The sequence below is a fragment of the Ursus arctos genome, unplaced genomic scaffold (assembly GCF_023065955.2).
Source record: "Ursus arctos isolate Adak ecotype North America unplaced genomic scaffold, UrsArc2.0 scaffold_12, whole genome shotgun sequence".
Classification (NCBI taxonomy): Eukaryota; Metazoa; Chordata; class Mammalia; order Carnivora; family Ursidae; genus Ursus; species Ursus arctos.
The window spans coordinates 53630709-53655376 of record NW_026622786.1 but is presented as its reverse complement, the minus strand read 5'-3'; the positions used below and the strand labels follow the sequence as shown (position 1 = coordinate 53655376).

At 43.1% G+C, this 24668-nt stretch overlaps 1 protein-coding gene across 2 annotated transcripts in view; it reads left to right on the top strand.

Annotated features, from left to right (window-relative positions):
• ROR1 (receptor tyrosine kinase like orphan receptor 1) overlaps positions 1-24668 on the top strand; it is a 389042-nt gene that overhangs the window by 338962 nt on the left and 25412 nt on the right. For both annotated transcript variants that reach the window (XM_057310603.1, XM_026497919.4), the window contains exons 5-7: positions 12453-12580; positions 14686-15003; positions 16573-16818. In XM_057310603.1, the coding sequence (XP_057166586.1) occupies positions 12453-12580; positions 14686-15003; positions 16573-16818 (692 nt within the window). The remainder of the gene's footprint in view (positions 1-12452; positions 12581-14685; positions 15004-16572; positions 16819-24668) is intronic.

Below are 24668 nucleotides of genomic sequence, written 5' to 3'. Positions count from 1 at the left end.
AGAGACCAAGAAGGCACAGCCAGAGAAGTAAGAGGAAAACCAAGAGAGAACAGTATCCTGGAAGCCAAGGGAAGGAGAGTGTTTCAAGGAGTAATGAACTGTGTCAAATGCTGCTGCTAAATCACCAAAGATAAAGACTGGAAATTTACTATTGGATTTGGTAACAAGGAGATCGTTGACCTTGACAAGAGCTCTTTCAGTGGATGGAAAGGCCAAGGCCTGATCAGGGTAGGTCCAAGAGCAAGTGGAAGAACTGGAAAAAACAGGTGTAGATATCTCCTTTGAGAGAAGTATTGCTATAAACGGGAGCAGGAAAATGTGGCGGTAGCTGAACAGGGGCACAATCTTAAAAAAATTTGTTTTAAAATGGGAGATAAGGATGCCTGGGTTGCTCAGTCAGAATGTCCAACTCTTGATTTTGGCTCGGGTGATCTCAGGATTGTCGGATCGAGCCCCACATGGGGCCCGGGTGCTCAGCGGGGAGTCTGCTTCTCTCTCTCTCTCTTTCTGCCCCTTCCCCTGGTCATGTGCTTTCTGTCTCTCTCAAATAAAGAAATAATTCTTTAAAAGGAAAAAATAAGGGGCACCTGGGTGGGGTCGAGCTCCACCTGCCTTCCAGCTCCGTGCTGAGTGTGGAGTCTGCTTCTCTCTGTCCTTCGCACTCATGCCAAATAAATAAATAAATAAATAAATAAATAAATAAATAAATCTTTTTTTAAATTTAAAAAATGAAAGGAAAAAATAAAATGGGAGATATTATAGCACATTGGTGTATTGATGAGAATGATCCGATAGAGATGGGGAGAAATGGTGATAAATAGAGAAAAGCAACGGTTGCCCAAGCAATGCCCATGAGTGGTGAGGGGGGTGAGATCTGCCTGTGCAAGGCAATGGTTGGGCCCATCCACTGTGATGGGATGGGAGGCAGTTTAGGGAGCAGACTGAGTAGGGGTAGAAGTGGCAGTTTAATCCCAATTCTCGTCCCTAAGTCTAGGCCTCTCTGACTTCATCGGCCATACTCACTTCTGTTCCCAACGTGCCCACAGAATTCAGACACATGCATAATTTTGCACGTGACTAGTCTTTGGTACAATGAGAAGGAACTGCGAGACACAAATTATTAAAAAGGAGTGGGAGAAAGAACTTCCAGCTAAAACTCTAAGTCAGTGTAAGCATGACAAGGGTGGGGATTTTTGTCTGCTTTCTTCTCTCCATGCCTAGAATGGTGCCTAATATATAGTAAGCAAATCAGTACATATTTCTAGAATAAGTAATGCATACAGGGACCTTATACTTCATAAGCAACTATCATGAGCAAATACTTGGTATACGTGATCTTATTTAATATGCCAGCTCAACAGATGTGGAGACAGAGGCTCCGAGAGACTACATACCTAGCCCAAAGCCACATGCAGCTAGAAAGCAGCTGTTAAGATTGAACCCAGCAGGGGCGCCTGGGTGGCACAGCGGTTAAGCGTCTGCCCTCGGCTCAGGGCGTGATCCTGGCGTTCTGGGATCGAGTCCCACATCAGGCTCCTCCGTTGTGAGCCTGCTTCTTCCTCTCCCACTCCCCCTGCTTGTGTTCCCTCTCTCGCTGGCTGTCTCTATCTCTGTCAAATAAATAAATAAAATCTTTAAAAAAAAAAAAAAAAGATTGAACCCAGTATTTCTGTTGGTCTCCAAAGATCTGCTCTTTTCACCACACTGCACTCTGTCCATCTAACTACTTGGTGAACTCGGTCAAGTCACACAGCCACTCACTCTTGGTTCTTTTACCTTTAGAAAGGGTTGGAGCAGAGGCCTGCAAAGTCCCATTGCAACTGACTGATTCCATGAGATGGTAGGCCCGGGGGACAGCTACGTGCATGGCCCCTGCCCTGAGTTCACTGTCCCCTGTCTCACCAGCTCTGCCAGCAGTCTCATACCTTTTCTGCCACCTCTGATGCAGGCTCAGCTCTTTCCATTGAAACAGCTGGATGTTCTGTACTCTGCCTTGGGTTTATTCCAAGTTCTTATGGGAGCTTATGACTCCTGCCCTTTTCAAGCTGAACCTACCATCGTGGGCCCTAATCTGCAGTCTTAGATCCCTACTCCCACCATTTGCCACACTGTCTAATCACATCACTTTCTGATGTCCCTTTGTTTTCAAAATAAAATCCAAGACTTGAGTGTGCAGAGAAGGTCATGGAATGACGAACCCCTTTAGTAGCACAGATTCTGCAGGTTAAGACCCAACCCTTGGACTGATCCTACCTCCCTCTTCCCATTACTCCCATTTAGCCTTACTCTGCCTCTGATTCCGCTTACCTTGACTAGCATACCACAGCTGACCCTTGAACAACACAGGTTTGAACTATGGGCCCACTTCGAGGCAGGTTATTTTCAATAAATACAGTATAATAAATGTATTTTCTCTTCCTTATGATTTTCTTAATGTTTTCTCTAGCTTACTTTATTATAAGAATATAGTATATAATACTTATAGCATATAAAATATATTAATTAACTGTTCATGTTATTAGTAAGGCTTCTGGTCAACAATAGGCCAATAGTCGTTAAGTTTTCAGCGAATCAAAAGTTACACACAGATTTTCAACTGCACGGGGTTCAGCTCCCTAGCCCCTGTGTTGTTCAAGGGCCAACTGTACTGAATCTATGATTTGTTAAATTATGCCTTTTGTAAGCTGTCACCTCCTCCAGAAGCCTTCCCAGCCTTAATTGGATACCTCTTCTTTTATTGTCAGCTCACAGCTTCAACAAACTTGTTGGTTGAAAAGGAAGAGGAAAGGAACGAGAGAGGTGGGGAGGAAGGGAAGGGGAACAGAGATTGTATTTATCACACTTACATTTCTCTTCTACTAAACTGTAGAGTCCTGGTGAACAGGGATTATATTGTTGGTATCTGAAAACCAAAAATATAAGCCCCCTCCCCCCACCAACCCACCCGTATTCCACATTTCTCCTTGAAGAACCCATTAGATTTTATAATTCTTTTCCAGAGACCTCTTGTCTAACAGATATCGCCGGTCTAATTACTATATTTCCATTCAGTGCATCACAAATCAATCCTTATTTTCACATGAATTTCTGCCTCTAGTACAATTTTTAAAACATGTAAGATTCTAGACTCGACATGGGCACCTCTGTTTTGCCTTATTTTAGATTGGGGGTTGGAAACACCATTGAATCCACTATTGCTTTTTATGGAGGCTCATGGTCTCTCATAACTGCCATCCACAGAGCTGATGGGAAACAAAGCTGCACAGAAACAGAAAAGGAAGAATTAGGGATTGGGTTTTACCCCACTCCTAGTAGCAATATGAAATTAAACCCTCCTAAGAAGTCCCTAAATTCCCTTTACCACTCTTTCCACAGACCTCCTCTTTTTTCAATCCATGGCCAAAGGCATAAAAGGGAAGTGAAAAACAAATAAAAGCAATTCTAGTAACATTTGTGGTAGAAAATCTGACCAGATTGGTATGTGTGAATTTCATATTCTTCTAAACTCCTTTTAGTCTCAATGGGCAAATTTAGGGGTCGTTTGAATGCCTGATATTTGGAGAACTGCCAAACAACATCCAAAGAGCTTCTAATGAGAACTAGGCAGTGCGGGGACGGGTGCTGAACCTGGGGACTCCAAGTCCCACCTGTGCATTCCCAGCTCCAGCCTAAGGTTAGGGGCAGAGTAGGCCCTTCATAGGGGGGAAACTGAAAACACCCCAGGGCTTCTTAGAAGGTACAAACCTAACCCACCACAAAAACCTAAGTGAATAGGAGAGGGCAAAAAATCACTCATTCTTTTATTAGTGATCTTCATATTCTTACAAATTGGTACTAGGGCAGTCCTCTCATTTCAGATGTGTGTTTAAATAGGAATAAAATATATTACATGCATAATTTTCCCTCAAATCACATTTGTGAGATACAAGCCTGGGTAATGCTGCTCCTTTTCCAAAGTGAAATGCAACCCTTGTGTTTCCAAACATCGTTATGAAGGAAAGCCAATACCTTCCCATTTCTAAGTTGGACACAAGTAACTATTATGTGCTGCTTTGGAAACTATGACAGAACATTATTCATCTGTTTGTTTTAATGGTTCATGGCCAAGAAAAAAAACTTTCAAAATTTAATTTTTTTAAAGATTTTATTTACTTATTCTACAGTGAGAGAGAGAAAGAGAGAGAGAGAGCAGGGGGAGGAGCCCAGGGAGAGGGACAAGCAGTCTCCACACTGAGTGTGGAGCCTAACACGGGGCTCGATCCCGCAGCCCTGACCTAAGCTAAAACCAAGAGTCGGACGCTCAACCAACTGAGCCGCCCAGGTACCCCTTAAAATTTAATTTTTTTTAAGCAAAAAAGTGTGAGAAAGAGCAAGGGATGCTTTTGCTAAGGAAATAAATGTTAACAATTGCCAGTGTCCAGGTGTGGGCAACAGCCCGTGATCCTTGACACAGTCACCTCAGAATTTCTTGTGCTCACAGAGGCGTTCTAGTGAGAGAAGGGATGTTAAAGAGTTAGGAGTTCTCAGCCTGATAGATTGAGGTCTTCTCTGTGAGTCAATTTCCCTCTGGGTTGACGGGCCTGGATTGGTTTACTTTGAAAGCTGACCTTAAAAGTCAACTATGTTAACACATTACCCTCTTTGATGCCCACTTATACATTGGTCTTTAGAGAACACAGTTTGTGAGATACGTTTGGGATCACATATTTAACCCATAATCCCTTGGCCGCAGCCAGCCTGAGGCAAAGTCTACTCTTGGTGCACCAGACACCTCCCCTTCCCGGACCCTCACCTTCTCCCCTTCATTCTGACCAGCTCTTTCCATGTCTCCCTGTGTTTGTCCTGATGCTCTTTCTCTGGGGGTGTGTAGTTATAGCTGATGAGAATTAAATTATTTTCCCTCCTCCTGGTTTGCAGTTAACCAGGGATGCTTCATGGCCCAAAGTCCTCACAGGAAAAAGAGATGTTTTTGGATAGGTGGTAGCTCTTTAGACCACTTTGGATTCTAATCTGTTCTTAAAGTTTCCATGTCTCTGATCATTTGTCCATATTGGAATAATTTTGCATTCTTTACTTAGATTCTTAGTTTTATCATGTGTCCCCCCCCCCCCCGCCCTTTCAAATAAAAAACAGATTTTTACCTTTAAGAAATGTGACTGGGGTACCTGAGTGGCTTAGTCGGTTGGGCAGCCTACTCCTGGTTTTGGCTCAGGTCGTGGTCTCTGGGTCCTGACTCAGCATGGAGTCTGCTTATCCCTTTCCCTCTGGTCCTTCCCCCATTCACTCTCTCTCTTTCTCAAATAAGTAAACGAATAAAATCTTTAAAGAGAGAGAGAGATGTGACTGTACCTCCCAAGGAGAACCCTGTTTCTGAGGTGGGAAGCTTTGCCCCCAGACCCAAAGTTCCTAGAGCTGGGCCTGGGGAGCATGGTGTGTGTGGATCTGCCATGGCTATGTTTTCACTGAGCAGCTAACATGTGGCCTGGTTTACAAATTTTGAAAAGGATAAATTCCCGTCCACCTATGGCCATGATGGTCTTTTGGGCAGGCACTGGTAAGTTATTATTGCTTCTCCAGAATAGATCATTTCATAGAGACAGAAAGCAGATTGGTGGTTACCAGGAGCTGGGGAGAGGGAGGAATATGGTTTTATTTTGCTATGATAAAAATGTTTTGATACTAGATAAAGAAAAGAAGAAAGAAATTACTTCCCAAATGAGAGGATAACCCACACTTTGCTAAACTGCTCACTGGAGCACGCCTAGGGATACTTTGAACTGTGTGATAGATTTCCTTCAAACCACAATTTGGAGCTTTGAGGGTAGGCAGTTTGCTGTGATTTCATCTTCATGGCTCCAAATGGAGCGCTTAAATGGGAGCGAATGCGGTAAATTCACAAGTGTTGGACTATTTCCTTCATTGTGATCTGTATACAGGAGGCCACCATGCTGTGAGCTTGCAGGCCACTCTCTCTGGCATTGCAGTCGAAGAGCCGCCAGAATCAGAACAAAGAAACCTGCTGAGATCGTGTGAATTGCCCATGCTTACAGCAGATCAGTCTGCTTGCAAGCAACCCATAAAGCCATCCCCAGAACTTCTCCCCAGATCTGAAGCTGGAAATCCCAACCATTGGCCCTCTCCCCAGGTCTGGCAACCTTGTCCCTTGGGTATATAAAATCAATTCTTTTTAATTGAGGTGAAATTCACATAGCATGAAAATTAACCATTTTAAAGTGAGCCAAAGGGTAGCAGTTAACACATCTGCAACGTTGTGTAACTACGACCTCTTATCTAGTATCAAAACATCTTCATCATAGCAAAATAAAACTCCATATCCATTGAGTAGTTACTCCCTATTTCTCACTCCCCCCTACTCCTGGTAACCACCAATCTGCTTTCTATCTCTATGAATTTATCTATTCTGGATATTTTACATAAAGGGGGTCATTAAAATATGTGGCTTTTGTGTCTGGCTGATCTCCCCTACCGTAAAAAGATTCTTCCATGTTGTAGCATGTTTTGGTACTTCATTCCTCTTTTTATAGCTGAATAATATTCTATTGTGTGTATCTACCACATTTTGTCTGTCCTGTCACCTGTTGATGAGTATTTGGGGGTTGTTTCCACTTTTTGGCTATTGTGAATAGCGCTGCTATGAACATTTGTCTTCAAGTATTTGTTTGAGTACCTGTTTACTGTTTTTTTGTTTGAGTAAGATTTTATAGTTGGCAAAGTACATTTACATCCATTCTCTTCCCACTAAGGAGACGCGTGCATTTTAACTGTTCTTATTACCCCAAAGGGGAACTTTTTAGGGCCTAACTCCTCCATAAGTCTAGTTAGGCCTGCCCACGCTCCTGTGTAAAATCTGATGAAGAAAGTGGCTTCCAATGTGGAGAATGCTTCTGGCACATCAGTGGGCTAGCCTGGGACAGCCCCACATCTGTGACATCTGTTCCAGTTGTTGGTCCATCAGGCAGCGGGCCTTCTTTTCTACTGCTGAAGATCTAGAGAGGGATGGTTCTTAGCAGCCCCCTTTCCTTCATTCAACAGGGTTCCTGAGTCATACGTTGCACAGGGGGCCTCAAGGTGAGAAGCTGAATCAGACATGGTCCTTGCCTTAGTGTGGTGGTGAGACACGCTAAACAGACAAACAGAACATGGAGTCAGAGGTGTGTGGGACGGCTCTGATGTGTGATAAAGACGCTGGCTTGGGGGGAGGTCAGTGACCAACTTTCGTGGAGGACTTAGCATCTGGATCTTGAAGACAAGAAGGCATTCCCAAGGTGAAAAAGAGGGTGGAAGGCATTCTAGGCCTCAGGAAGAGAGTAAGCCAAGCCAGAGGAACAGTAAACTGCCTCCCCTGTTTTGAGACTAACAAGGTCATTTGTGTAGCTAGTATGATCAGGTTCATAGGCTTGACTGGCAGGAGCAAGGCTGGAAAAATGGGCAGGGACTAGATGATGAAGGGCCTTGGAGGCTGCAGTCAGGAAGCTGAAGTGAGTAGGAAACTCTAATTTTAGGCAGGAAATGACCTGATTGGGTCTGTGTTTGAAAAGATCACTTTGTGACAAAGTGAACGATGAACCAGATGACAGAGATGCCCTGTGTTGGTGAGTCCCACACCCTCCATCCCTAGCCTGCCTTCTCAGTCATCCTGGCACAAAGCTGGGCCCAGACCTAACTGTCAAGTCAGGGAAGATTGCCTTCTTCTTCCAGCCCGGACCTCTCATCCACTGCCCCAGCCTTTGTTGCTATATAGCTTCCAATAAAGATGAAAGTGCCCGCAGCAGCTAGCAAAAATCAATCTACGCTAAGGGCTTCCTGACCAAATAGGTCATCTCTCCTGGAAGTGTTTGAATTTAGAAGTAGGCCAAGCCTCAAACAAGTAAGTGAGTTGTTAGGGAACAGAATTCTGCCACCCAGGGATAGGCCCAGAGGGAGTGTCATAAGGTTTGTTATAGAGATTAAATGAGGTCATCTGACGGCCTTCGTAACCCCCTCACCCCATAGCACCTCCAGTTCTGTGTACACACAGTAAGGTTCCCACCCCTCCCCCATCCTGTAAGATTTTTTCCTTTTTATTTTGATATATTTTTATACTTAAGTTGCAAAAATAGTACAGAAAGTTTCCATATGTCCTTCATCCCATTCCTCCTAATGTTCATGTCTTGCATAAACATAGTGCAATGATCAAAAGTAAGAAATTATTGGGGGACCTGGGTGGCTCAGTAGGTTAAGCGGCTGACTCTTGATCTTGTCTCAGGTCTCCATCTCAGGGTCGTGAGTTCAGGCCCCATGTTGGACTCCACACTGGGCATGGAGCCTACATTAAAAAAATAGTAATAATAATAATAAATCATCGTTGGTATGATACAAACTAACTTATAGGATTTGAATTTTGCCAGTTTTCCCAGTCATATTTCAGGGTTTCTTTTTAAATCACATGCCTAAGACAACTGTTGAGTTTGTTCTCTTGCGTCCCTTAAATTAAGGCAGCCTTCACAAAGCCTGCCATCCCTGGAAGCTCTGAGGAGAGCTGTTGTGGGCCTCTCATGGTCCAAAATTGGCACAACCCCATTTGGGCATCGGTTAGGAGTATTCTCTATCTTTTCACTTTCCCTACCCCACCCACCCACCCATGCTTTCTCCCTTCCTTCTCCCTGCTCCCAAAACTACAGAGAGTCTCCACATGCCCCATACCATGCAATGGGCTTTTTCCATCATCAGAGCTCTCTGCTTTAGTCAACTGACCTGAGAAGTTGTCCCAGGAATTTGTAGCTAATGATTGTCACTGTCCCTGTAAAACTCCCTTGGGTTGTGACTTGTGATGGCAGCATTTCCCTTTCACTGGTCTCCAGTGGGTCCTGGGTAGATACCCCTACTGTGGCCATATTGGTCCTGGTCACTCTTAGTTAACCCTGTATGACCAACCCTCATAAGCTCCTTGGGGAGATCCTGGAGGTGGAAGGCTAGGGGGTTGGCAACAGGGTAACTAAATTACTTTATGAGAAACATGAGTCCCCATCACAAAGCATCCCTGCTTCTTGACGTCACGGTGACGCATGGCACATGTCAGTGCAAAATTCCATTTGTGCTTTCACAATTCACCCTCTTCTGCATAGAAAGAATGCAGCCTTGGGCACGCTCACTGCAAGTGCCCTTTCACTTCTGCCGCCATGTGCTCCATGTTTTTAAGTTTGCTTAGCAAAATTAATGATGAAAGAAGTGTGAGCTGGAGAAAAGTATAGAGCTGATGAATGGTGGAGAAGCACTGGTTCCCCTCCAGCCAAAGCCAGCACGAAAAATGGAAAGCCTGAAAGGCGATTGTGACTCTGTGTTCCAAAGAAAACCTTTTGCCACGCAGCAGACACCAAAGCATCTTCACAGCAGAAAGCCCCTATAAGCAGTGTAAAAACCTTCATAAACCATTTGGAGGGAAGCTGTGTACCATGGTTACAAGCACTAGTTTTGGGCAAATCTAGCTCTTCTACTTGCTGTGTAAATTTAGTCAAGTTCTTTGCTCTTTCTGGCCCTCGATTTTCTCATCTGTAAAATGGGAATGATTGTACCTTCCCCTTTTTTACAAGATTGTTGTCTGGATTAAATGATTTAATATCAGTTGTATATGTAAGTGAAACTTAACAGTTCCTGGTACAGAATAAAGGCTCAATTTAAGGTCTCTTATTTATAATTGGGCTGGTCTAATTAAAAGTAATACTGAAAAGAGGAACATCATTATAGATCTGACAACATGGTATAGTGGCTTAAGCTTGTACTTCAAGTTTAAATCCTTGCTCCACCAATAACTGGCTTTGTGAATTTGAGCCAGTTATTTCTCTGAACCTGAGTTTCTCCCTCCATAAAATGAGGATAATAATGCCACATAAGAGGCTACTTGGAAGAAAGCACTTAGCATAGTACCCAGCACAGAGAGTGGCAGACACTTAACAGAGGTTTGTTTTTCTAGTGCTGTGGTTCTCAACCACATTCAAATCACCTGAGAGCTCTTTAAAAAGCATGCGTGCCTCTGCTGCACCCCCAGAGAGTATGATTTAATAGGCCTGAGGTGGGGCTTAGGCATTGGTATTTTCAAAAGCTTTCTGAGGAGATCTTCAGAGCAGCCAGGGCTGAGAACTACTTCCTCGCAGATGACATTACACGCTGGTTTTTTGTTTTGCTTTTGTTTTGCTTTTTACATCTGCCCCCTAGAGACTGGTCAGAATATCAGGAATTCTGGGCACAGTCAAAAATTCAATACACCTGCAGCTGTAAGCCCTTGATAAGAAATATGCAGCCAAGGAACTGCATTCCTTTTTATTATGAAAAAAAAGTATTCAAAGAGTCTTTTTAGAGTCTTGAACTGGAAAGGTGGTAAGAAGTTTAGCCTAAGCCTCACACATAAAATATGGGAACTCCCAGTAGGTTGGGGATTTATATCTGGGGGTAATTCCAGGGTTTTGTCCTCCCAAGAGATATAAATTGAGGCCTTGAGAGTTTAATGTGGGGGAGGAAGAAGTGTTCTCATAACGACACCTTAAAAGTCCAAGACTCTGCTAATGCCTAGGGATAGAAAAGCATCATCTGTAATAGCAGGGGGTGGAGTAGAAGTGCATTCTGGTCTCAGTACTTTGGTTTCCAAGATCCAAGGCTAGGTCATCGAGAAACTTCTTTCTCCCCATAGGTTTACGGTATTAGTTACCCAATAAAAGTGGGGTTAATTTTACAACCCAAGTAAAATTTAAGCCAAAAAGACTTCAACATTACTCTAGGATTTATGAAAGTAAACATGTGGAGTGCTTGCAGGATTTTACAACATTAAAATTTCAATGTCTTCATGTCAGGTATGTGATATATTCATTTGTATGTGTACTTAAAGGTTAAGTTTTTAAGAGCTTTGCAATACAAACTGTTTTGGGAACTAAAGTGAATATACTTCCCCCCCCCCCCCATCTCCACCACCAAAAAGACTTTGGAGTGAATAGGGAGTAGAGAGCCGCTGGAAACTGGTCTTTTAATGATCAGCTTTATCAGATTTTTTTTCACCTGGTTTCCTGTTATAGTGGGCTTTCTAAAGTCCCACAGTGAACCCCCAAGGCGGGAAGTCTAGGGCCATTTTATAGACTAGGAGCTTAGTAAATAATTGTCCTTTAAATAAATATCTTCTTTGGTAATCATAAATACTTTGGTGATAAGCATGTATTACCTCTGAGTAGCACTTTGGAAGAGCATTTACATTATTTGATAGGATCCTCATGACTTTCACTTATAGGGTAGAGGTCAATGATTATCTTCATCTTATAGGTAAGAAAACCATAGCTCAGAGGACTCAGAGAGCTTGACTATAAGGACATGCAAATGTTAAACCCAGGAAGACAATTTCCTTCTCCTGACTTTTGCTCTAACGTACTTTAACTTAGAAGAAACCAGAGGAAAAATGATCTTTTTATTCAGGCAATGTAAGGATTCCAGCCAGGTTAACAGAGGGCGAGCATCCAGGGTGAAGTCAGCCCAGAAGCGTGGCAGGTGGCCTTTTGTTTTGGCTGTGGTCTGCTTTTGAGAACCAGCCAGATATTCCGTACTCTGGTGTCTTGTACTTATGGTAGGCCCGCATGGGAGGTTACAGCCTCTATCCTTTCAAGCTGAGGTGGCCATCTTGGGTCCGACTCTCCAGCCAGTTGCCACACTGTCACTAACCACACTATCTGGCCTCCCCTTTTCTTCAGAATAAAATCTATTCCCCCTGCTTTTTTTATTATTATACTCTTGAGGCAAACCGTTTTTAAGATGATTTTTAAAGTTTTGGGGGATCACGAAAGCAAGATTTTCATTGACATGTTGTCTAGATTTCCTGGAATTTAGTGACTCATTTGAAATTGTGCAGTCCCCGGGTTGCCAGGACCTCTCTCTGCAGGGTAGAGATAATGGGTCTTAAGCAGTGAGGAGCCACATAACCGTGCTGCCCTCTGGTTTCTTTCCAGCTGCACCCAGCTTCTCACCCCTTGGCGCCTCCTAATTGACACATCAGTTGGAGTGGATCTTGTGGATAATGCGCCCACGCCTTTGTAGCAAATGAAGCAGAAATAATCTGTGCTTAAAAAACAAAAAACTGTAGAACATGTGCCCAGATTCCCAACTCATTTCCTCTTTACTTTTAGAACTACATCATCTTCCAGCCCACCACCAGCTGCGAAAATAAAAGTGCTTTCTCCCCTATTTAAGGATGATTTTGCGCTTCAGAATGATTTTCTGGGGGTGAAGGAAACTTGACCAACGTGACCAGCAGATGTTTTAAGTGATGGATGGAACTGAGGAAAAGCCGGACTCCTTAGCCCAGCCTTGGGGATACTGTGCTCAGCGTCTCCCCCTAGCGACTATTTTGGGCACAACACAGTCAGAGCCAACGGGATGTGAATGTATTGCACCAGCTAACATCTGTGCTCTGTTTTTAGAGATGAGTATGAAGAAGATGGATTCTGTCAGCCATACAGAGGGATTGCATGTGCAAGATTTATTGGCAACCGCACTGTCTATATGGAGTCTTTGCACATGCAAGGGGAAATAGAAAATCAGATCACAGGTAGGTAACACCAAGGAAATTGTATAGATACCTTGTGTAACTCCTTTTCTCACCAAGTGTTCTCTTGAGCTCTTCTCTTGACAAAGGATTGGGCTCGGCATACAGGTGAGGAGCGGGACCACAGAGAAGCGGGAGATATGATCTCTGTGTTCTGTAATGTACATTAGAATTGAAGGTTGTTGCTCTTAGAGGAAAAGGGTGCTCTGAAATGTCTCACATTCATTCAGACACTTGATAAAGATGATTAGTGTTTTTGGCAAAGCAGGAGCTGGATGGGGTACTGCGGACATGCCGGTGTGGTGAATAAGCCAGCTTGCGCCTCTGCCCTCCTAGAGCTTACTGTTTGGAGACAACACCGTATAGACTGAAAGTCGTGTAAACTCTAAATCAATTTACAGTCTAGAATTCTGGACACCATTACTGTGACTTTGGGGAAATCTCTTATTCTTCATGCAAATCTCTCTCTTCATCGGTGAAGTGAGTGATAAGGCAAGATGATCGTAAGTCTCTTCCTTCTATATTTTACCCTTCATGTTTCTGAATCGAAGGGATCTTTTTAATGGAATTCTAATAGTGACGCCCTTTCTAGCACATACGAGCGAAGCAGTGTGTAGGCCACCTTGTACGATTTTGCACACCTGGTTCTGGTGGTTACAGCAGCCTTGCGTTTCTTCCATTAACGTAGTTATGCCTCGGTGCCACGTACCCTTGCAAGCTATTAGCATTGCCTTTATGGGATTCTAATAAGGTTGTCAGCTTTAGCAAATAAAAATACAGGACACCCAGTTACATTTGTATTTCAGGTAAACAATGGATAATTTTTTAGTGTAAGTATGTTCCAGATGTTTACCTGAAATTCAGAGGTAACGAAGTGCCTTGTCATCTATCTGGCAACCTTACGATTGAACAAACCTGAGGCAGGCACACGGAACAGCAAAGTGTCTAGAAACTATGTCCCATGAGGAATATGAAGGAACTAAGAGAAACCCAGGTGGGGGGGAGCTATTTAACCTGGAGAAGCGACTATAGAAAGCTGTAGTTGCCATTTGCTGAAGAACTTTCAGGAGGAAGGACTCTGAAATCCCAGAGGACAGAAGCAGGACTGACGAATGGGGAGGGGCTGTTAAGGCACATTTCAACCTACTATAAGAACATTTTAACATATTTTTTTTTTACTAAGTATTCACAAAAATAAATGGGAGTTCTGATGTAAATGTTTCATTACCCATTTATAATAATCCTCTCTTAGATATTTTCACTGGACATCTGCTTACTGGAAAATACTACAGTTAAGAAAAGCCACTTAATTTTGTTTAACCCGGCATGTCCCGATCTTGTTCAGCTCTGGAACCCTTGTTTCTCAAACACTATGAATATGCTACAGAGTGAATGTTCTGAGGAACACACTTTGGGAAACAGTGTGCCAACCACCCCCAGGCTCTCTTGTGAGGTACAAGCTCCTTGTCAGTGCAAAAAGGAGGCAGGTACTCTTTCAGTACCCAGATGCCAAGCTGAATAAGAAGTCAGGCTAAGTGACCTCTAATACACACCCTGGAACGACCGAGTTGTGCTTTTCGAGAACTTCCAAGAGAATGGCCTCATTTTCAGAGCCTGGAATAGGAAGTATCAAAGGCACAAAAAAAATTAAACAAGTTACCCAGAGTCATCCACTCAGAGGCAAGACACAGAACTAAATCCCGTGATCAGGCTTCGCCACCGCAGACGGCGCGTTTCTGCCCTGCAGCTGTCTAATGTTTTAGAAGCTTCATAAAACTAACAAAAAGTACCGGATGAAACACAAAGTTCTGTTGCTTTGTAGTAAAAATGAAAAATATATTGTGCTTTAACCTAATTAATTCTTTTTATTAGGAAATGGTACATATGTAACTTAATCCTGTTTTTTTAACTTTGTAGTCAAAATGATTTTTTTTCAAGCCAGTGAAAGTAAGCCGCTTGGACATCTGAACCGAATCTCCTCTTGGCCTTGTCTGCTTGAGTGCAGCGGATTCCTTCCAGTGCATGTTTATATCTGATATCTGTTGACTAGATAACCAAAGGAGGTAAACCCTGGCCCCTGGGAGTTAATAACTGTGTTTGTTTTCCAGCTGCCTTCACCATGATCGGCACCTCCAGCCACTTATCTGATAAGTGCTCCCAGTTTGCCATTCCTTCCCTGTGCCACTACGCCTTCCCATACTGTGACGAGACCTCATCCATCCCGAAGCCCCGGGACCTGTGTCGTGATGAATGTGAAATCCTGGAAAACGTCCTTTGTCAAACAGAGTACATTTTTGCAAGATCAAATCCCATGATCCTGATGAGGCTGAAACTGCCAAACTGTGAAGATCTCCCCCAGCCCGAGAGCCCCGAAGCCGCAAACTGCATCCGGATTGGCATTCCCATGGCGGATCCTATCAATAAAAGTAGGTGGTAACCCCTGACCTTCCGTGTGGCCTAGGGGCCAGCAACCCCACAGCACAGTGAAAACTGGACCTCGATCGGTAGCAAGGGTTCTTGTTGGTAGGCAGATTACCTTCCAAAGGGCTAAATACTGTGTGGGGGCGGAGCATTCAGTGGTGGATTAGATGCTGTCACTATCTTCAAGAAGCTTCGCGAAGACGATAATTTTTAAATATGGCTGCTGGTTCCTCCGTGACTTAAATAGAATTGCCATATGACCCAACAATGCCAATCCTGGGTGTACACTCCGAAGAATTTAGAAAAGGTGTTCAAATAAAAACTCATATGCCAGTGTTCATAACAGGTCTGTTCACAACGGCTGAAGGGTAGAAACAACCCAAGTGTCCGTCAGCGGATGAGTGGATAAACTGTGGTACATCTACATAATGAGACACGATTCACCCATAAAAAGGAATAAAATCCTGTTACATGCTACAACATGGCTGAAACTTGGAAGTGTTATGATAGCCAAAGAAGCCAGACACCATTGTATGATTCTGTTTCTACGAAATATCCAGAATAGACAAACCCATGGAGACAGAAAGCAGATTAGTGGTTGCCAGGGATGGGGAGGGGAGCTTGGGGAGTGACTGCTGAATGAGTATAGGGTTTCCTTGGGGATGATACGGGTGTTCTGGAATGAGAGAGTGGTGAAGGTTGCACAATATTTTGAATGTTCTAAACACACTAATGGTAAATTTTATGATATGTATCTTGGACCACAATTTAAAATACGTGTACATAGGGCTTGCCTCTATCCACTGTCCTCTCACCTCTGTTCCTCTGTAACTCCCATTCACATAGAATTAAACTCACTGGTAATTTTTTAGTTTCCTTTTGTAATTTAATATTATGCTATTAGTTGAATTAATGCATCTAAAATACTTAGAACTATGCTTAGCACATAATAAAAGCAGTATCTTCATTAATACTATTATTTTATCATTGCCCCTCCATATTTTTATTTATTTCACCTTGATGGACTTTTGCAGTGCTTTCAAGTAACAGCCTTGTGGTCCCCTGGGAAGAGGACTTGCTTCTCAAGAAGACCCAGTCCATCAGCACAGAATGGCCCTAACTCCTGTTAGAAACCCATACACACTGCTCCTAGTGAACACTTTCTGGGAAGTAGATTCTCTATCCCATGATTCATGTCTAAAGACATCAAGCAGAAATGGAAAGAAGAGTTTAGCCTGAACCTTTCCTAAACCATTCACTAGGAAATTACTTCTGTGCCCCCCCGAGTCCTGCCCCCAGTTCTGATTCTTTTTGTGCTCAATATTAAAAATAGTTGTGGAGGGCTGGTTTTATTCCTGATGCATAAGCTTTAAATCCTCCCAGGAATGTAACTGCAAGGCAGGACCGGTGTCCCAGCCCAGCACACAGGGAGGCTGCCCGCATGGCCCCTGACCAGCGGGGAAGCCTTAGCCATGAGGTTAATTGCAAGTCCTTCTTCCAGAAACTGCTGGCTGGGAGCTCCAGCATCTCCTGTTTCTTTCTCACCGTTTGGGCCTTTCTCTTCTGTTTTTCAGATCATAAGTGCTATAACAGCACAGGTGTGGACTACCGGGGGACTGTCAGTGTGACCAAATCAGGGCGCCAGTGCCAGCCGTGGAATTCCCAGTACCCCCACACACACACCTTTACCGCCCTCCGTTTCCCAGAGCTGAACGGAGGCCATTCCTACTGCCGCAATCCAGGGAATCAGAAGGAGGCTCCCTGGTGCTTCACCTTGGATGAAAATTTCAAGTCTGACCTGTGCGACATCCCAGCATGTGGTAAACTCCTTTAACGTATTCAGTTACCTTTAAAAAAGACCCCTCTCTGTCCTCCTGCCCTTAGAAGAGTTGATAAGGGGGCAAAGGAGAGTGATAGTGTCTGCTAGATCCAAAACTATGTTTCTAGGGCAGACAAACCTTGCTGTGTCTACATAAAACACCTTTTAGGGTACCAGTGCGCACTCTCAGGGAGCAAACTGCTTTATTCCCGCAGCCATTGTGGTTAGTGGGTATAACAGGCACAAGGCAACCAGCCCTCACAGTCATGTAGAAAAAGGTGTTACATGGTCCATGTCCACGTGCACCTATTTTAGCAGGACAGGTATACTGGGAGCCGAAAGAAAACTGCCCCTCGTCCTTGAGAACACCCACGAGGTGGGATGAATCTACAGGTGTTCCTCAGTCATCCAGGGCAATGCGTAGATAAACCGTGTCCTCTGTGCCATCCTTTTATGCTGCAGAATTATGGGAAGAAAATGAAATTCCTGACTCAGTTTGTTCCATTTTCTAGAAAAATGTTTGGAGGACAGGAGAAAGAATGAAAATAAGGGTGAAACCTGGAATTTGGGACTGTTTGACTCTTCTTCCTGGTCCTTGTTCTCATAGATGATGTCAACTGGGTTCTCCCAGCATAGAGTCCAGTGTCACTTCAGGGAAAGCCACAGCAGGAAAATGGACATAATAACATCCGCCTGGCGGGTATTGGGAGAATAAATGGGTTTTTTTAAAAAAAAAAACTCTATGATGTCTGGAAGATAGTAAATGCTTAACAAATAATAGAGTCAATACATAAAGAGGACTCTACTATAATTGGTATGTCGTCAACACAGAGAGTGGAATGTTGGCTCCCAGTTTAGCAAATATTGTTTGAGAGCCCACTGTGGAGCAGGGGATTTGAAAGAGAAGTAAAATGTGCTTCACATTATGATTACAGTGCAGTGAGTATGATGCAGCAGAAGTTAGCACGAATGTTGCGGAACAAAGAGGAAGCTAAAACACACTAAAGAAGTCCATAGGAAGAAGTAATAAAAATGTGAAAAAGGAACCTTAGTGATGAAAATTTGGGAAACTATTATTCTATAATTTCATTCTTATGTGTTACCTGTTACTATATTGTCTTCTCTTGCAAAATGATTTTATGGGTGGCTAAACACGCCAAGTTTGAGAAAGAGGTGACCAGACCCCTTTTGTGTTGCTGGGCTTTAAAATGCCTTCATATGCAGCATAAAGAACAAGTTATGAAGTAAAACTCTTCCAGAGCCACCACTGGAAACTTCAAAGCAAATTATCCAGTATTTTTTAAATGGTGTGCCCTTAATAATTCATGACTTTTCCCACATGCTATAGTCAACATTAATAGGAAAAGAATAAAAATAAAATATAGATTTATAATCATTTCCTTAGTTGTCCACCCCTTCTCATAACCCAGGTAAATGCCAAAGATCTGTAAGAGAGTCAAGGGTAAAAATCATCACTAACTGAGCACCTTCCATGTGTCAAGTATGGTACTTGGGGTTTTCATAGGCTTTATTTGTACTTGCCCTACACTGTGATGGGTATTAACCCTATGTTGATGATGTTACACCCAACTACCTAATGGCATGTCTGTCTGACTCCAAACTCATCTTCTTGTTACTCTACCATGCTATCTCTGAATGCTGATGTGTGTCCTTCAGGAGACCAAGTGAATTATTTTAGGGAAGAAATACACTGTTCGCTCCTCTCTGGGTAAATGCTATTGTCCTTTGGGTGACTTCTGACCCTTAATTTCCAACTAATACCCAGCAGAAGTAGGGAGGTAATTTGCTCATAAACTGGAAGATTTGTTGATAAGCCGATTCAAGCTTTATTACAATTAGTTTAGTTTCATCAAGACTCTAAATTATACCTTAAAAAGTATGGTTTTCATTTCCGTGAGCTTCCTGAAGCAATCAGACCAAATACACACTCTGAGGGATGCAAGAAATCCTTAAACAGTCTTTCAGACTGTGGACAGAGAGAGAAAGATCACCTACATCTCACAAAACACTCACCATGTCCCAGCACAATGCTCCATGCTTTAGGTATTCATGTGCGTTGAAAACTCATATCCGCACTGTGGGGTAGCTGTTAATGTAGTCCGCTGAGGTTCAGAAGGGTTGAAGGCCTGGCCTACATCACACAAATGATGAGATTGGACCTTGAATCCTCCTCTATCGACATACAGCTCTGACCAAACTCAAAGCTCGCAGCTCAGGAATGCTCCCATTTAAAGATTTTTGCAGAAATAGATAAAAGAATGACAGTAGTGCGCCTCTGGATTCCAGTATACAGATTCCCATAATATGCCACGGCATCCAACAAGCGCTCCCTTGCTGATGAGGAAATCCACCCTAGTATTACTCTGTATTATTGTAGTATTAGTCAGTACAGTGATGCTAGAAACTCTGAGACTATTTCTTTCTGAGTATCAGTCCACAGAGGACAAGTTTACATTCTGACCCCTGGTTAGTTCTCATCGTGTGAAGAGATAAATTTAGAGGAATGCTAAATCTAGAGATGACAAGGCAGTTTTCTCCACTTACAATAATAATTTTTATCAAAAAGAGCATTTTCATTTCATGTTGAAAGAAAACAGTTCCTCTTGAATTCTTCAAGTCAAGCCACAAGTACATCCATTAAAGGCACAGGGAATCCTTGACATTGATCAAGAAGCAGCTGCTGGGAGGCAAGTAGCTCCCCGGGGTGAGAATTAAAGAAGAAAACAGGTTGGCATCAGCCGTTGTTGCTGGGCAAGTCTTCTTGGAATTGCCCCTCGATAGACCACCTCTAGCAACTTAGTCATAATAATCCTACTTTTATAACACTTCCTGAGAGCATTTGATTTTCTTTCTCTTTCGTTCTTAGAAAAATCATGAAAGAGAAGGTAGGAATTTCCTGCCCTCTTTTACCGTATGAGAAAACCCAAGGCCCAGGGAAGTGGTAGGACTTACCCAAGATCACAAATCAAGTAATAGAAACCAGGCCTCCTATCTCTGGACTCCTCACTGCTCTTTGTTCTATACCAACGTTACCCAAATGGCTGAAGTTTTGTCTCCTAGAGAACATCTGGCAACGTCTCAAGATATTTTGGTCATCACTCCGGGGGAGGGAGGGTTGTGAGTTGCTGCTGGTATCTACTGGGTGGAGGCCAGAGATGTTGCTGAACAAGCCACAGTGCGCAGAATGACCCCTACAAGGAATTACCTAGCCCAAGATGTCAACAGTGCCAGGATGCAGGACTGCTGAGGCTGGATAGGAAATATACAATTTAAACTAGAGAATAACAATAACATTAAACAGCAATTGCCATTTAGTGAGTGCTTACAATAAGCCAAACACCAAGAGTTTTTTATGCATTATGTCATTTATAATAGTCCTATAGCCCTGTGAGTTGGGTTTTATTCTACCCAAGAAGAGAAAACTGAGACTTAGAAGAAGTCACTTGTCCAAGGCCACATGGTTAATAAGAACTGAACTAAGGACTCAAACCTGTAACTGGTGTGTGTGTGTGTGTGTGTGTCTGTTTAGACGGACGGATGGATGGATGGATGGATGGATGGATGGATGGATGGATGGATGGATAGATAAGATAGACAGATATTAAGAATAACGTTTCATCTTACAATGAGCTGAAAGCTGGTGGGGCAGATTTGAGATGAGTCCTTTTCCTTCTCCCTCCCGAATGGGATGGAGTCTCATGGGAATGTTCCTGCATTCTTTAGTTAAGTCAAAGTTAAGGAGATTTCAAAATCTCCGTGTGGTTTCTCATTTTCCTACTGATAACTTTTGTTTTCGTTTGAACCAAGTAAGGCTAAAAGAAGTATAGGCCTAATTAAATGCAGAATGTGAGCCTTTGTTGTACTTCCTAGAATAAAGGCATTTGAGAATGGTCTGCCACAGACCGTTTTATCTGCAAACTTTCACTCTAAGACAGACATAAAATTAAACGCAACCAAATATGTCTACTGTGAACTCTGGGAATTGGCTCGCTAGGACTCTGTGCTTGTGCCCAGGTAGTGCTTGGAGGAAGTGAAAGGACCAAAGATAGTTTGGGCAAGACCTGACCTGACCCTGACCTCTCATCCTCACTGTCTTTTTTTTTCCTATCCCAGGCATCTAACAATTAGAATGGTTAGTTATTTAGTCATTCCCTGAAACTCAGTATGTGCTGAACTTCTACTATGCTTCAGACTTTGTGACTAGGGCATATCAGAGCGTGCCCTCGCATAGCTTACAATCTAGTGAAACAGTCAGATGGAAAAAATATGAATCACGTTAAGCACTGTTTCATACTTCCCAACATTTATGTGCACTCTCATGCACTTGGCATTTTCACGATGACTGCTGTCTGTTCTTTAACACCAGCATCTGACCTATGACTTCGTTGATGCTTAATAAAATGTGTCCAATGAATGAATTCTCATGCTAACCACAGGATAAAGTTACAGTCTCCATCTTACTGATGGAGAAGCAGAGGCAATGTGGTTTTTCCTAAAGCTGGTATTCAAACCAGGTCCACAGGACTGTAGGTCCAGTCTTCTTTCTACCATGGCACAACTACCTAAAAGAACAAATTCTAGATGATTCAGAGGAATCCTGTTTCCTCTTTCTCATTTTCCTCTTTCCTTGGATCATTATGGACTCTCTAGGTCTTTGGGACGCTGTCCATTGATTTTCTTGTTTGCAGCCCCACACATGCCCCACACATGCAGGAGTGGAGCCCCCAGCCACAAAGTCATCTACTCTGAGAGACCGTAGGTGCTCCAGTCAGCCTCAGCCCCGGTGTGGGGCTCACAGCATTTGCCCATTTCCCGTTAAATCCAGCTCTCCTCCCTTCCCAGCAGCCCCAGGTCCCCAGTCCTCAGAGTTGGCCATTTTCCCTGAGAGCCTGCCTGCAAACCTTCATTCACTATGCCTTTACCTCTAGTCACTGTGGCCACCTTCCAAGCCAAATACTGTGGGTTGGGTGGAAACTACATCGAAAAAGAAACATTTGCCTATGTTCTTTCCAACTGGCGCCTAGGCACACCTCCCAGGTTCACAGTTTCACTGTAGCCCTTATCATTGCTTTTCGGCACAGCCCCGGGGAAGAACTGTGGAAAATGCCTGTTTCTCTGGGAGCAGCCTTTGCAGGATCTGGCCATTTTACTTTGGCTATATTCTACCACGTGACTTCTGTTCTTTCTCTCTCCGCCACTAACTGAGGTCCCCCATTTGTTCCTCTCTTGAATTGTATGTGGAGGCGGAATCTTGATTGTTTTAGTGCTTTCATATTCAAACCTTGGTCCTTTATTTTAGTCTAGATTAAGTCCAGAGGCCACATTTCAGGCTGGCATGCCTGAGAGACCTCAATAAAGGGTCTCTCCCTCTACCAAACAGCTAGAACTTCCAAGCAGTGGTATGGTTTTGACTCCTCAACCAGCTTCACCGCAGAGTGCCCACCGATAAGAAAAGTAGGGGGCCATTTGGCTCCACTGGCAGTTTTCATACCTGGCCTATTAGTTTTGTATTTCCTTTTAAGTCCTTGGCTTGCAACAGTTTGCCAAAGGGCACAGTGCCCAGTTCTGTGCCTGAATAGCCCTGACTTGTCCCATAACCTTACAAACACTCGCCCTGGGTTCTGCTTTGTCACAAACCATTTTCTACAATGTGGTGGTTTACAGTTCCGGGCAAGGCAGATGTTTTCCAGATTGCGAACACTGCAGTTTTTAACTCACTCTGTCAGCAGCCTTCTCCCATATTTCATAGAAGACCTGTTGTAAGGCAATTTGTCTTTCAGCCATTTCTTCAAACCAAAATTGAACATTACAGTGAATTGGATGGTGGGGAGGGGGAATGGAGGGAGGAATAGAGCACTGCTTTGTATGGTTTGAAGTTTTCCGGAAGAGTTATTTTTATGCTACAGAGATTTTCAAGATGTACTTTATTCTCCAGTCTCTATACATTTTCAACAAAGTAAAGAACAATAGTTACCCAAAACTTTTATAACGAAGTCATGTTCCATAAACATTTTTAACCATAAAATAATTTTTTCTCAAAGATTTTTTTAATTCTCAAAATATATTGAGTCATTTATCCAGTGTGTCAGCTGCTCTAGCAACAAGCTTTGGGAAGCTCTTAACTCTGTTGGCTCACCACAATGCCAATGGGAAGGGCTCCTGTCACTTTAACCCTTTGGTGACGGAATTCTGATATAACACCACAATGATCTTTGCTATTGACTTTATATCAACCACGGTTCTGGCAGGAGACAAAAATACACAAGCAAACATACCATGGAGAATCTTATAAAGAGACTGTTTATGAAGGTGTTGGCAGAATTAGGGGAAACCAATAAGGTGAAGAACCCAGGGCCAGCAGAAGTGGGAGGCATTACCACCCTAGGCTTGAAGGGTCAAAGGAATGATTAGTTACCTTACCTTATGGAGCAGAGCTGAGAATGAAAAGAGGGCTGTCCAAAGGCGGTGGCCTTTGGTAGAGGGAGGTAGCCAATCTTCTGCAACTCAGCAAGAAGGGAGCCTGGGAACACACATGTCAGCCATACTCTTCTTGCCCTGGGCAGTTCTCCTTGTCCCGCCAGTGTCTCCCATTGGCTGAACCTAACTGGAAGCCAGAGGGCAAGGGTGCCCATTGATACTGTCCTTAGAGGTCAGCCTCAGCATGGAGCTGAGTAGAAAAGGACTGATGCTGGATCTGAAGACACTCAGGGAAAATATCATCACTAGCTTTAAATCCGTTGCTTCACAAGAGAGTCAAAAGTACGATAGGGACCTAAATAAGGTCCGTTGACTTGGTTTATAAAATCAGAGAACTTTGAGGGGAACCATCAAAATCATCCAGCCTCTGTTTGAACATTGCCAGAGACCTCCAGAGACAGGGACATATCACCACCCCGAAGAGGTTATGGGTTGGCTCCCACTGCTCAGAATCTGTAAGTCTGAAACCAAAGCTTATATGTGAAATCTCCTGATTTTTAAAAAATGGTGGCCATGAATTCAAATTAAAAAAAAAAAAAAAAAACCCTAGTAAGGAGCAAGTCTATGTACTAGATCCAGTCTGTAACCTCTGGTGTCATTTATCATCCAAATTTGAAGGTACCTATCAGTCCTTCGTTCAATTTTTAATTTGGTCTAAAGAGCATGTAGCTCTTCTAACCTTTCCTTACCCATCTTCCTCTTCCCCTGAATGTTTCTTGTTTTTTTTTAAATCTTTCTTAGAAATGTTGCTCTTAGAAGATACCTTTTTTGATGTTTTTAAACCGATGAAGGTAGAAGAAGACCGTGATGTTTTTGATCATCACTCAGTATTGCCAATGAAGGGTATTTTTTTTTTTCTAAAAAGTACCATATATAACATTTTTTGGAGCAATTTCATTGTGCTGTTGCTAGTTCCAGCTGAGCCTTCAAGTCTTCATTAGCCTTCTTTTTTCCTCTTTTTTTTTCTTGGTTTTGTTACATCAAAAATTATTTAGTAGATTTGCTTAATCATGGGCTTCTTTAAACATGAGCTTTAACCTAACTGCAAGCTATAATATTTATTTGTAAAATTTCAACTGTTGGTTTTGGGTCATTATTTTAGCCTATTTTGTATGAGCCTCTAAAATTTTATTTCTATAGTGGTGCCTGGGTGGCTCAGTCAGTTGGCCATCTGCCTCTGTCTCAGGTGATGATCTCAGGGTCCCAGAGTGAGCCCCTTGTTGGGCTCCCTGCTCAGTGGGGAGCCTTCTTCTTCTTCTCCCGCTGTCTGCCACTCCCCCTGCTTGTACACTCTGTCTCTCTCTCTGTGTCAAATAAATAAATAAAATTTTTTAAAAAATTAAAAAATAAAAA